The sequence below is a fragment of the Camponotus floridanus genome, unplaced genomic scaffold (assembly GCF_003227725.1).
Source record: "Camponotus floridanus strain SB8 unplaced genomic scaffold, Cflo_v7.5 scaffold11, whole genome shotgun sequence".
NCBI classification, from domain to species: domain Eukaryota; kingdom Metazoa; phylum Arthropoda; class Insecta; order Hymenoptera; family Formicidae; genus Camponotus; species Camponotus floridanus.
In genome coordinates, this window is record NW_020229226.1 from 600,671 (window position 1) to 614,898 (window position 14,228).

At 33.4% G+C, this 14,228-nt stretch overlaps 1 protein-coding gene across 6 annotated transcripts in view; it reads right to left on the reverse strand.

The window, feature by feature from the left end:
* Window positions 1–621: 621 nt before the first annotated feature.
* Window positions 622–14,228, reverse strand: part of LOC105251108 (casein kinase I) — a 53,983-nt gene continuing 40,376 nt past the window's right edge. Inside the window, exons 4-10 of one of the 6 annotated variants that reach the window (XM_025413995.1) lie at window positions 13,280–13,446; window positions 12,703–12,937; window positions 10,539–10,858; window positions 7,544–7,624; window positions 5,779–5,904; window positions 4,663–4,769; window positions 622–1,959 (exon numbers count right to left, since the gene is read on the reverse strand). In XM_025413995.1, the coding sequence (XP_025269780.1) occupies window positions 1,890–1,959; window positions 4,663–4,769; window positions 5,779–5,904; window positions 7,544–7,624; window positions 10,539–10,858; window positions 12,703–12,937; window positions 13,280–13,446 (1,106 nt within the window). In that variant the 3' untranslated portion in view covers window positions 622–1,889. Of the gene's footprint in view, window positions 1,960–4,662; window positions 4,770–5,778; window positions 5,905–6,483; window positions 7,196–7,543; window positions 7,625–10,538; window positions 10,859–12,702; window positions 12,938–13,279; window positions 13,447–14,228 lie in introns of those variants that run through there. The other 5 variants (XM_025413996.1, XM_025413997.1, XM_025413998.1 and 2 more) reach the window with 5 other exon arrangements.

Sequence of the window (14,228 nt, forward strand, 5' to 3'; positions counted from 1 at the left end):
TTGGACATCTTAATTCCACACCTGAAACGCGATCGTCGTTTTTTCAGTTTCATGCCTTTCGGAGGATTATAATCAGACTTCGCGACAATCGAAATCTCTCAATTACAACAAATCCGTGATAACACGCTACGCTCGTTTATCCTGCAGGGTTGTAAAATGTACAATGAGATCTATAGGTAATTTCAATTCGTTATAGTTCGCAGTACATGTGCGATCGCCAAACGTGATCATCCATCGCACAGCGCGACGTTATTAAAAAGCATCCCCGTGATACAAGAAGAGAGTCGTAGGCACAAACAAAGTTCTCTCAACATCGGTACGTCAATTCCTTTTTACTTCTATATGATTCTCCGTTTCATTGGTTCACCGGTTTCGATGACCGGCCGACGACGACCATTTTCAGTCAACAGTGACATGTCAATATGCCGATGACATTGATAGCAATGTAATTGATAAACGCGAGTGCGGACAATAGGAATGATAATGATGATGAAGATGGAAACGATGATGTGGCTAACGATGATGAATGAGGACGAGGAATACGATCGATATAATAATTAGAAATTAATAATAATAATAATAATAATGAAATAAAATAATATATAATAATGAAGAATAATCATTATAATATAATAATCATAGTGCTAATAGTAGTAATAGTAGCAGTAGTAAGTAGTAATAGTAGTGGGCAGCAACAAGATGAAATGTAATCATGACAATAGTAGCAATAATAATAGCGCGAGGTCACTTTTCTTGGCTAAACGAGAGGATTTATTCAGTAAGTAGGTAAGTGGATTCGCCAACGTCTCTTGACTTCTATCAGTGGCTCAAGGCCACTAGGAATATATTCATCGACTTATTTGTGACGATAAGAGGAGAAAAAAAAAAAAGAATCAAACGAAACATACACGCAAGATGCATGCGACATGCATCGAGAAAGATAGATACGGAAGCTAGAGACGTGAATGTGTCTTTGATTTTACTTTACTGAAAATTTCAAATGGGTCTAATCATCCAGCTATCGAGTTGATCGGCTCGAGAAGCAAGAGGGTCAGTCATATCTCGCTGGATAAATATGTAAAAATTCGTTTCAACCAATTGTATATTTTACGAATTTTCACACTGCAACATTACGAGAAAGAAAAAAAAAAAAATACAAAGAAAAGTGCATTTCATCTCATCAATTATTGGTCTCATTAATTGGAGATCAATAATTAAATTCTCTCTAAAAAAAAATTCCACATTTCCGCGCGTCACAGAATACACTTTGTCCAACCGTTCAGATGTATTCTGTACTCCCATACAAGTGTGCGTACAACGTGCAAAACAAATAAAAGACCTATCGAAGTTTTCGCGTTTCCCTTACGATGGTTGCAAACTAAAAATCAATTCTAATCAACTAATCGCAGGTCGGAATCATGAGAGCGAGTCATTAGCGAGTCCGCCTATTTATCGAAGAGATCGCAGCTCGATTGGCCAGAGAAAAGGCAGCTCCTTCGTTCTCCCGAGTCGCAAAAACCATCCAATCAACATGACGATAGAAATGTAATAGATGGTACGATGATGGTGGTGAGAAATACGATGACGATGATGGCGGTCGTTCAGTTGGACAGCGGCGGCGGCGTCGGCGTCGGCGTCATCGTGACGGTCGTGTGCAGCACCGAGTCCCTTGACGCTGATCGGCTACCGATGCGCAGCAGAGTGACGGCCTCTCTCTCGGGATCGGCGCTGCTGGCAGTATCGGCTGCTGCTGCGCTCATCATCCCCGCGGCCGCGCCGCGTTTCCCCGTCCTCGACGTCGTGGAGACGGCGACGACCCCTCCGGCGGACCCATCGGCACTATTACCCGCGCACTGCACCGCCCCCCCGAGACCAACGGTAACGGACAGTCATTTCTGCCTTCCACTTTTCTTCTTCTTGCGCTTGAAGAAGCAACAGCATCTGGAAATGAAGCAAACACTAATAGGACTTAGAGTCGTCCCTCTTTGGCAGCGTCTCTCGTTAAGTCAACACACCGAGCATGCATGGACCCGTGTATACCCATACAACACAGAAGCTTGCATCAACATTAACTGCAATGTTAGCAGTGTAATGCTGCAGAAATATTGCAGGGACATTATTTTGTAATATTACTTTGGCAATGTTGCAGCAACATTTTAACATAGCGACAATTTATAACATGTGTTTCTTTACTTGCCAATATGTGGCGACATCAAGCTTAACTAACTCGTATTCGAATTTTCATCTAAAGTGGATATAAGGCTTACAAAAGACTAATCCCATACAGTACAGAACATTGCAGCAATATTGTAGCAACATTGTAATATTGCTGCAATATTCTGTTGCAGCAATATTACAATATTGCTGCAATATTGCTGCAATGTTCTGTGCTGTATGGGATGTAGTAATTATATTTCTTGTCTTGTGTCAGTTAAATTTCTGATAAACTGATTTGATTTATTTAATATTCTGAATCCTAATAAGAGATCTAGATTATTAAATAAATAATTTGTTTAATAATCTGGATCCCTCGTTGGGATTCAGAATATTAAACAGATTTTTCTTTATTGAACGGATAAATGGGATGATTCATTTATTGCACGTATTAAAATATTTTGGTACCGAGTGTATGTAAAATAATTGTATGTATATTACTGAGATAAATAATATTAAATTATATTAAATTATATTAAATTATATTAATTATATTTAATTATATTAAATTATATTTAATAAGACACATTTGATAAAAAACACTAATAGATGTTTTTTTTTCAAAAACGGTAAATGTTTTTTTTCTATCTTTCTTAAACATTTCTTTATATTTTCAAGGTTTATTTATTAAATTTAAAACGGTCTACATTTGTAGCAAAATGCGTTTTAATATTGCAAATATATTGCTGCAAGATTGTAGTAATGTTGCAGAGACATTTCGCAACTTCTATGCAATATTACAATGTTTCAATGTTAGGTCTATGCAACGTTTTTGCAATTTTTCGGTGCTGTATGGGTAATAATAGACAGAGAGTTGAGAGAAAAGGAAATTAAATCTTCCAGAGATATTCTATATTTAATTTAATATATGAACATTGATTGTCAATTTATCATGCAATTTATTAATTTTGTTATTTAATTTGAGTGTTTTAAAATTCATTTTTATATGAAATGATGAAGGAGAGAAGAAAATGAAACGAGGAATGATAAAATGTATGGGATAAATGACACACACTTAATTACAATGAGAGTTGATGGAGAAAAAAAATTTATCAATCTTCCAAAGACAATTCCTTATCCAACAGACATTAGTGTTACAGAGACACATACATGTCAATTAATCATGCAGCTTGTTAATCTTGTTTACGCAGTTAATTTAAATATTTTAAAATTCATTCTAATAATGATGAGAGGAGAGAAAAATGGAAGAGATAGAACATATAGGATAGATGAAAATAATACATACAACATTTAATGTTACCAAATGTATCAAAAAAATACATAGTTTTAATATTAATACAATATAACAACGAACGGGAAGGTTGCAATTTGTTTCGATCAAATGTAAATAAATCAATATAATCAATGGCCTTTTCGATATATAATAAAAATGGTCCTGTCGATATATAATAAATTATATAACAGCGCTTTGATCAACAGAAATTTTTCACAAAATTTAAATTGTTAATTGTGTAACAAATTAAATTTTTAAATTGTATAACAAAAATATAATATTTTTACTGACTTAAAAAAATGCTTATATGTATATTTTATTTCACGATATGTTTTTTAGTGATATGTAATTATCTGTATTAATGAATCAAAGCTTGTCTATTAAATCTCATGAAAGCTGTAAACGCGATTTACTAGAAATGTCAAACGAAACGCAAATGCTACGAATATATACGAAATACTACATATATATATATATATATATATATATATATATATATATACACACAACATTATAAATATATTACAGAATAATAACCGCAATATTAAACAATATTCTAAACAGCATTACATCAAAGGTATATTTGATTGTCTTATTTTGCAATTTTATATTTCATATCATTCACGGCATACTTTACTAGTCTAATAATAAAATTTTCATAATAAATATCTATTGAAATATTCAATGAATACGATATTTTCTTCTTATATTGCGAAACAGAAAATCTTGAATCGACCAGTTGAATTGGTGCAACAAACCTAGTTCGGGAATTAGGGTGGGATAGGTGTTGGAAATGTGCGCTTGAAAAGATCGGAACATAAACTTTCCACACCGGGAACAATGTTTCCATTTTAATCGAGTTACTTGTCTGTGAAAATAATACACATGCACAATATGAGAATCGGCTTCTTTAAAATATCTCTATACAATTTATACATGTGTAAGCGCATCTTTTCTCTCTTAATTCGTATTTCAATACGTTGCAAAATTTCTACTAGATCTCTTTCTCGGTGCACAAATAAATTGTAATAAAATATATTCTAGTAAATAAATAAATTGTAATAAAATTTAAAAGAATTGCACATACACATATATAAAATAAAATATGTATATGTATGGGTGGAATCTATTAAATTGCATATTTTTATCTATTTCATAAATTTGGAGCAACAGATAGAAAAAGACGAATTGTGATGAAACAAACTGCTACTAACTTGGTTTCGTCGATCATGTCCACTTCCTGAGGTGCTGTGATTGGTGTATTGGAGTGACCAGCGGTCGGATCATCATTGGCTAGCTCTCCATTAGTCGACGACACCACCTGCGTACAACGTTCCACAGCGTTATTGCAAATCAATATGAAAATAAATATGCGGGTTTCAACATTAAAGGTTTCGACAGATTTATCTAGACGGATATATTATATTTTCCAATATTGTTGGACGTGAAAATTAGGGAAGTACTTGTTTTTGTACTACTTATTGGGTTTTCCAAAAGAGAAAACTACGCAGGAGTAGTTACATAAAAAAAAAAAAAAATCAGTTTATCCAAAAAAGTCTACCTTTGCACACAAGTTACATAAAGATTCAAGTAAGATCTTACAAGAGGGTGAGAATTTAATGTAAAAGGAAAAAAGAAAGACTATCATTGAAATACATAGGACCCATGAAGCAATATTGTAAATTAAAAAAGAAGGCATGTGTATAAGTGACAAACTCTTATCTTTCTCAAGTCATACGTGACGATGACGCTTTTGTTATTGCAAGTGCAGGGAAGAGACGAGTGATCGTACTATAATACCGGATTAGTATTTCATGTCCAATCAAAGAAAGAAAGTAAAAGTATATCTCGACACAACATGCTGCAACAAGTCAAATTGCACAGACTTCTAACTGACCATAATCCAGTGGTGCTTTGTCTAGAAATAGAGCGAACAGTTTACACTCTCTTATAAAGATTGAGGCATCACGTATACGACGACGTTTATGAGAATGAGAGACAAGAAAGATGACAGAATTAGGAGAAGGTAATGTAAATAATAATTTATCATTAAAAGTTTACTTTGTCGGCTTTTGAATTTTTTAATTAATTTTTTTCTTTTTCCAGAATCCAGAAGAGAAATATATAAAAGATTACGAAGTGCAATATGCCATTTGAACATCCCAAGAATCATGTTTTTTTTTTCACTTCTTCCTTCGTAAGTGACTCGATTGTAAACGAAAAAACGAGAAAAGCTGCAAAGAAAGTTGAAAAGGAAGGAGAAGCTCTTGGGAAATTAAGAGACGGAATGACACGAGAGAGAAGGATGGAAGATGCGCAGGTAAACTCACCTGTACAGAGCCGTGCCTGTCAGCAGGTGTCAATGTACCACCGGCTCCTGATTGCTTCACAGTATCTGGCCACGTGGCTCCCACCCCCTTACCGCCCCCACCTCCCACCCCTCCACCTGCGAATTCCTGAAGGAACAAGCATGAATTTCGTTGCGTCGCGTTATATGAACAATTCCGAGGGATTCAAAGGACAGTAGAAGAGAAAGAAGGTATCGAGAAACATTTGACAGAAGTTTTCTTCGAGGGTGATTTGTGGCGAAATAAATCGAAATCCGCGCACGCGTAGTCGAGAGAATTAATAATAAGAAACCTAATCCGATATTAATTTCTACAGGGTGTCTTAAATTTAATTATCAAAAGTTTCGATTTAATTATCAAAAGATCGATAAACCAAAAAAAGTACTTTACGAGATTTACTTGTTTTTGCTTTGTGTTGGAGAAAATTGCAAAAGGGATTTTTATTTTTTTCATTTATTTATTCGTGTCATTTTGCTTAATAAAGTTTAAAATTTAAATGTATAATCATAAACAAACGGGAATAAATGGAATATAATCTCCCGCATATTTATTTACAATCCTTTAATATTACTTCAGGAAGATTTTAATTCCATTCAATTTTTATCTCACTAATACTTTTTGATAAACCTAATAATTTTAATATTGTTTTACATTTTTTGATAAGAACTTTTTTTGTCGATTTTCTCTAAATCGAAGCAAAAATGAGCAAATCTCTAGAACCTTATTTTTCGTTTACCGATCCCACATACATTCTTAAAATATTGATACTTAAATTTGGGATACCCTATATATTAGGGAGATGAATATATGGTTCGCTGCTCGAGAATAAATCAAGAATTACCTACGACTTCTATATTTTAAATGTATTATTTTATGTACTTTATTTGGATACACTATGAAAAGAAACTTTCTGGCTCCAACTAGTTTTGTAAGCAAGGGCAAAAATACTAAAATATAACTGAGCCAAAATTACTTCTTCGTGCATGAGTTGTCATCGCAGATTCAAAATCAAACGTTAATCACTTTATGGTTTGTTATCTAATGATTCTAATAACGATTCTAAAATATGTATTGCTATCGATTCCCGTTTATCTCGACTATACTTATTTATCAATTAATTATTTATTGCATTCGAGTTGGCAGAATATGCTTCACGATCGTCAAGCCTGTGCGACCTTGTTTTACGGACAGAAAAACATCAATAACACGCAATTATAAGACGCGGATATCTTTCCAACTATATATTGTAGTATCTCCCCTCTACTGATAAGATAAAGCATGCATGAAGAAGTTCAATTCTTGGAGCGCAACCCAAAGATTGGCTTACATATTGGCCTTGCAATTCGAAGCGAACCTCATCCATCATGAGGACTACATCCTCCTCAAAATCATCGTACTCCTATAAATTGATGCCCGTTGGATTCGTGCAGAGAGAAACGATATAATGTACATAATTGCTTTATAATACTGCTCTCTCTCTTCCCGAGATTTAGCCATTCAACATCGTTAAAAAAAATGCAGAATCATTTAAAATTATTCATCCCATTGGAATGATTCGTCTCCGCGAGATAAACAGTCTGAATCAAGGTCGTTGTTAAAATTCTGTCTTTGATCTTTTCGCTAATGAGGCGTGTATCCATGCGGTTAACTCGAATAACAAATAGATATAGGTCCATGCTTTGGTTTTTTTCTCTTCGTGTTTTAAAAGAGAGAGAGAAAAGAAACGCGAAGGAAACGTAAGCAATACCTTAAAAGCTGAGGGATGCCGGTCACGATTTGGCGATACAACGATCTCCTGGCCGGTTTGAAGGGATCCGACAGGCGTGGACTGTAATAAAAAAGAGAAGACGGTTACTTTATACACGTATATGTTTCCGGACGAAAGTCTGATGAACGAAAACGATGTTATTGCGTACAGTTTCTACCTCACATTGTACATAGATAACATACTTGAGGCTCTGCAAAACGGACAGACAGACTTATTGACGGACTGTGCACTTTAATTTACGCTTAACAGAAGATCTGTGACATCATAATGCGTTAGATATCTATTTAAATAAAACCAATCGGCTGTGAAAGCTCTCTTTCTCTCCCCTCTCTCTCTCATTCTCTCTCTCTGTCTCTAATAACGATCAATTACTTTATTATAATAAGGAATCGACATATACGGGGTGTCTCAATTTAATCGATCACCTCGAATAACTTTTTTAATTTTGATTGTAGAAAAAAATGTTTCAGACAAAAGTTGTATGGCTTGGAGGGGGACATAAGATGGTGTCATTAATTTGACATTGAAGAGTCACCTGAAGATCACGTGAAGATCACATCCAACTTTTTAAATAAGACATCCTATATGCTTTTGCATTTTCTTATAGTTCATCTCGAGAGCTTTCCAAAATACTATAATTAAGTTAGTTTTCATTAAGTACTTTCCGAGTTATGAGGCTTGAAATAATTTCTTAATTTTACATAAACCGTAAAATATCTAGTAAAATATTCATTTCTCGATTATCTTAGCTTAATATTTTTACGTACAAAATAATGAGAGAAATCAATTGGTGTAAAGAAAACACACCATTGTTTTTAGAAAGAAGAAAAAATATGTAATTGTTAATTGCAAATTACATATTTTTTCTTCGAGGTGTCACTTCAGGTGACTCTTCAATGTCAAACTAATGACACCATCTTATGTCCCCCTTCAAGCCATACAACTTTTGTCTGAAACATTTTTTCTACAATCAAAATTAAAAGTTATTCGGGGTGATCGATTAAAATGAGATCCTGTATACAGAGTGTCCCAGACTTGACGAATCAGCCGTTAATGGTAGATTCCTGAAATCATTGGGAGACGAAAATTCTAATACCAAAATGTTGAGGAAGATGTCATAAAAATGTCTAAACTATTGACTAGTGTCGCAAAAACACAATCACACTCACTACAGAATCCTATTTTTTATTTTATATGCATCTCTCTGTCGAATCGATATTATCGCGTACAATAATAAATGTCGCGTGCAATAATAAAATAAAATATAAAATAAAAAATAGAGCCCCTTGATGTGCTATATCCTTGAGCATAGGAGAATGTAACACGCTGATTGGTAATCTTTAATCCTTTGTAGCGCCGAAACTACATCTTCCTCAACATTTTGATATTAAGATTTTCGTTCTCAAATGATCTCAGGAATCTACCATTAACGGCTGATTCATTAAGTCTGGGACACTCTGTATATGAATAAATGTAAAATACGTATAAGAAAATATAAAAATAAAAAATATATGTATAAAATAGAATGATATTATATTGCAACATATAAGCGATTGCAAATAAGCGATTGTATTGCAACATATGGAAATATAAAGCGAATTATTTAGGGAATTATTTAGGGTTGCAATTATTTGGCGAGAGACGTTAATCAAGCCATCACCAACCTTATCAGATTTGGTTCTACCAATGTGTGAGGGGGCCGCCATCCGCAATGCTCTCAGTTGTTCAAAGTTGTATGGCTAGAGATAGTACATTGAGGGGGAGGGCAGCATGCAAATCAGTTAAGAATCAGATGTGAAACTGCTCGCCGGTAGTGTGTTGCTCTTTATCGCGGGTCTGTCAAAACATTCGGGACGAGTCACTTACCCAATTGGAGTTATCGGAGCTTTCTCCAATAAATCGTCAATTTCGAAAAATAACAATTATACAGGGTGGCCCTGAACGTTCCAGCCAGACTTTGAGATCTTAGAGGAAATTTAATTCTGAACAAAAAATTTCCTATAAACATGGGTCGAAAAACACTTCCTTAAGAAGTTATCGCTCAAAAACCTCTGATGAAGGAAAAGCAAAAGGTGAAAAGAAAATGAAATAAAAAGAAAACAAAACTAAATAAATTTCTTGAAAAAAACGATAAAAATAAAAAATAAAAATCTTTTTCTTTTATGAAAATAAAATAAAAGTTAATTAAAAAAAAATTATTTTATTTTCATAAAAGAAAAAGATTTTTATTTTTTATTTTTATCGTTTTATTTCAAGAAATTTATTTAGCTTCATTTTCTTTTTATTTCATTTTCTTTTCACCTTTTGCTGTTCCTTTATCAGAGATTTTTGAGCGATAACTTCTTAAGGAAGTATTTTTCGATCCATGTTTATAGTATTATAAATTTTTTGTTCAGAATTAAATTTCCTATAAGATTTCAAAGTCTGGCTGGAACGTTCGGGGTCACTCTGTATAATCAATAAGGAAACGAGCCAATAAAAAATTTATAGAAATTCAATTTAGAAATTAAAAAGTAATTTGCAGAAAGAAACATTGATTGAATAAGAAAAAGGACTATTGTAAAAGTGCTCGAACATATTAATGATATCACAAAAGATAAAAATGTGTATGTACGATATTCGTTTCAAAGATTAAAATAATATTTTAACGAGATTCTGCAATTACGTAAGATTAATCACACAAACAAATATGACGATAAACATGATACAAGTTTCATTTTTTTTTTTTTATTAAGAAGAAAATATGATCGATAACGCGCCACAAGATCACAGTTATCGATTCATGGTCTGTTATTGGGGCTGCGACTATTATCCCTCCCTGACATAACAAACAAGTTAACATGCATTCATTGACGTCACTATTTTTCCAGCGTACAAAATAAAAGCGATGCGCAAACGTGACATTCGCCCAAGTTTTTTATACAACATTGATCTCCCGTGAAAAGGGTGAAGATTGGGATCAGTCGACACGTACCATCGTCTTGCCGGTCCAGTCGAATTCGCCGTCATTAACGAAACCGCGTCTCTCGTACAGGTCGTGGAAGAGCTTCCTCAAGTACTCGTAATCCGGCGTTTCGAAAAAGTCCAGCCTGCGTACGTAGCGAAGATACGTGGCCATTTCCTCGGGATGACCGTCGCAGAGCACCTCGATTGGCGTCGCTCGTTTCGTGTCCCCGATCTTCTGGTAACGCTCCTTCAGCGTATCGGCCTTCAACCCTTGCCAGGGTAAGCTGCCGCGCAGGAAGTACATGAACATGTGACCCAACGCCTCCAGGTCGTCTCTTCTGCTTTGCTCTGTTCGTCATAATTGCATCGCGAAACGTTACATATTTTTCGACTATGAACAATTTCAGTATACACGTGACATGTGTCCCGCGTTATAAATCAGAAAATAAATTCTAGAGAGTCTTCTGGAATTTGTAAAAATGTTATATTACATGTGTGATTAATTTAAAGTAGTTTGATTAAATTTTTGCTAATGGGTTTTTGCCATAGGTTCTATAATTCTCTCTTTAAAAATAAATTTATTAAAAATTTAAATGACTTTACAAAAAATTTATGTCAGTCACATTAAGAGAGTTTATTTAAATTTTGAAAAAAAGAATTCTCTGATCTTTTGAATCCTTTTATTTATTTCAGGTAAAATTAGAGAATTTTTAGATAAAACTTTATAAAATATTTTTTTTATTTTATGTATTTTTAAAGCTTTTTTTATATATATGAAGGGAAAATAAAATTTAAATTTCAAATGTTATATTTGAAAGTGTTTTGAAAAGAACTGAATGGCTTTTATAAAATAAACGTTTTTCATTTACACATTTTATATTAATTTTATATTATATTATTTTATTAAATTACAATGAATAGTATATTCAATATTTTGCTACGATATTTAATATATAAACAAAGATATATATATATATTTTTTAAACACCTATAATTCTAACTGCTTGCAAAATTATCAAAGAGAGAATTTTTGGAAAGGAAAAGTCCTCGAATCTCGATAAAACTCCATAAAAACTCCTTAAGGATGTTTTGTATATACAATCCCAGTAAAAAGTAGCTGAAAATCAATATTGACGAATATATCCACTTTTGGTGTATTTTGAGTAACGAATTGTGTGAAATATTACAATTTGATCTTAGCTATAATGCAGAGATGTATTTTTTAATATTTATTGCGTTTTTACTGAAATATTTCGAATTTTGTTAATCGAAATGATTAACTTTTGGCAGAGAATTTCGCCTTGTGATAGGTACATGGCTAACTTCATTGAATTATATTTAATATCTTTTTAACCAGTTAGCACTTGTATAATATTATTTGACAAAATATTTCCTCTGTATCTAAACTTTCGCAAATTTTAAACAAATTCTGAATATTATTTCCATGTGTTTTTGTCATTTGAATCGACGTGATTATACGTTTCCCATAAGAACACATGTTAATTCGGTGCAAATTAAAATCCTTACAACTCGTGAACGCTTTAGTGAATCGATTGAAAAATTGTACCGAAGATTCTAAACACATGTACGGACATTCCGTACAATTTTCATTAAATTCTTAATATTTTGAAAATAGGTACATCCTTAAGAATGTTTTGTAAATACAATTACTATTTTCAAAATATTGAGAATTTAATATATTAATACATACGAAAAATAGATTTTAAATGTTTTAAAAATACATACGAAAAAATTTAATTTAATACGTTTCCCATAAGAACACATGTTAATTCGGTGCAAATTAAAATCCTTACAACTCGTGAACGCTTTAGTGAATCGATTGAAAAATTGTACCGAAGATTCTAAACATATGTAAGGACATTCTGTAAAATTGTCATTAAATTCTCAATATTTTGAAAATAGGTACAAAACATCCTTAATATTTTTCTAGATAAAAAAATCCCTGAGAATTCCAAGTTTTTCAGATGTTTTTCCAGGAAGTAGACACATTTTAGCATTAATTTATACCAGCATGATATCTACTGAGAATGTAACAGTTCCAACACTCGCCGCACTTTCTCGCGAGCCACCACGCGTAGTGATGGTTTAGCGTGTGGCGATTTGTCATGCACCGCATACGCAGATATACACACACATATATACACGAAGAAACAAAAGTAAACGTCCGTTACCTTTGCCAAGATGCGTGTTAATGCTCATGTAACGCGCCGTGCCGGTGAGACTCTTGTGTTCCCGATACGGTATATGCTTGTTCGTCTCCAGGTCTATGTACTCTTTGGCTAGTCCAAAATCGATTATGTGAATAATCTTTTCCCGCTTGGTAGTGGATCGTCCTATCAGAAAATTTTCCGGCTTGATGTCGCGGTATATCAAATGCCGACTATGAACGTATTCTATCCTATGGAGCTGAAAAAAAAAATAACGATTACTTGTACACGAAGGCCAATCTGTTTCACCAACGAGACCAGAGATCTACCCGGTGCAATTTATCACTACGACAATTTGTAACTTTATTTCTTCTCTCTCAAACACTTTTTATTAACTAATTTGTAAAAAACGTCGTAAGATTTCAAACAAACCCCTCAAACAGTTTCCATGTGAGCAAAGGAAAATTTGAAGAGAAATGGCAGACGATTAAAGTTTGCGGGACTCGTTGAACCATCCGACGTGTTTGAGGTCGACTTTCGAAGTGCGGCGTTTGACGGTCAGTTTTGCCGGCCTAAAGTGTGTTATAGTAATGCGACTTACGAGTTGTGTGGCAATGTTGAGAACGGTCTTGAGGGTGAACCTCCTCCCGCAGAGATCGAAAAGGTCCTCGAGGCTCGGTCCGAGCAGCTCCATCACCAGGGCGTTGTACTTCCCGCACGGGCCGAAGTAGTACACCTCCGGTATACCCTCTATATGTGTGTTATGAACTATACCGATCACAAAAGTGGATCACACCCCAGATCGCCCCCAATAAATACAATATTATACTGATGAACGCAACACGCAACGAAACACAAAACGAGAACAACTGTATTTGCAATTCTTCGACGATAAAAGATCTCGTTAACAAAAACATGTACATACTCGAGGATATTTGCAAGATTAATTCATCCTCGTGAATATACAGGATCAACCCGTATTTTTGCATTAACGTGAGTTGTGATATTTTATCAAGTAGCTCACACAAAGTTTGAATTTAATATAATGTGTTTAATATATTTGAATTTAATATATTTAATATATTTAATATATTTTCAAATTGAAATATGTAATAATTCTTTAGACAGATAATTCAAATATCTTTTTTATAAATTATTAATTAAAAAGAAAATAAATAATTGAAAATAATATTAAATCGGTGAGAAATATCACAAAACGAACACAACTGTATTTGCAATTCTGCAACGACAAAAGATCTCGTTAACAAAAACATGTACATGCTCAAGGATATTTGCAAGATTAATTCATCCTCGTGAATATACAGGATGAACCCGTATGTTGCGTGAATTGTGATATTTTATCAAGTAGCTCACACAAAGTTCGAATTTAGTATAATGTATTTAATATATTTGAATTTAATATATTTAATATATTTTCAAATTGAAATATGTAATAATTTTTTAGACAGATAATTCGAATATCTTTTTTATAAATTATTAATTAAAAAGAAAATAAATAATTGAAAATAATATTAAATCGGTGAGAAATA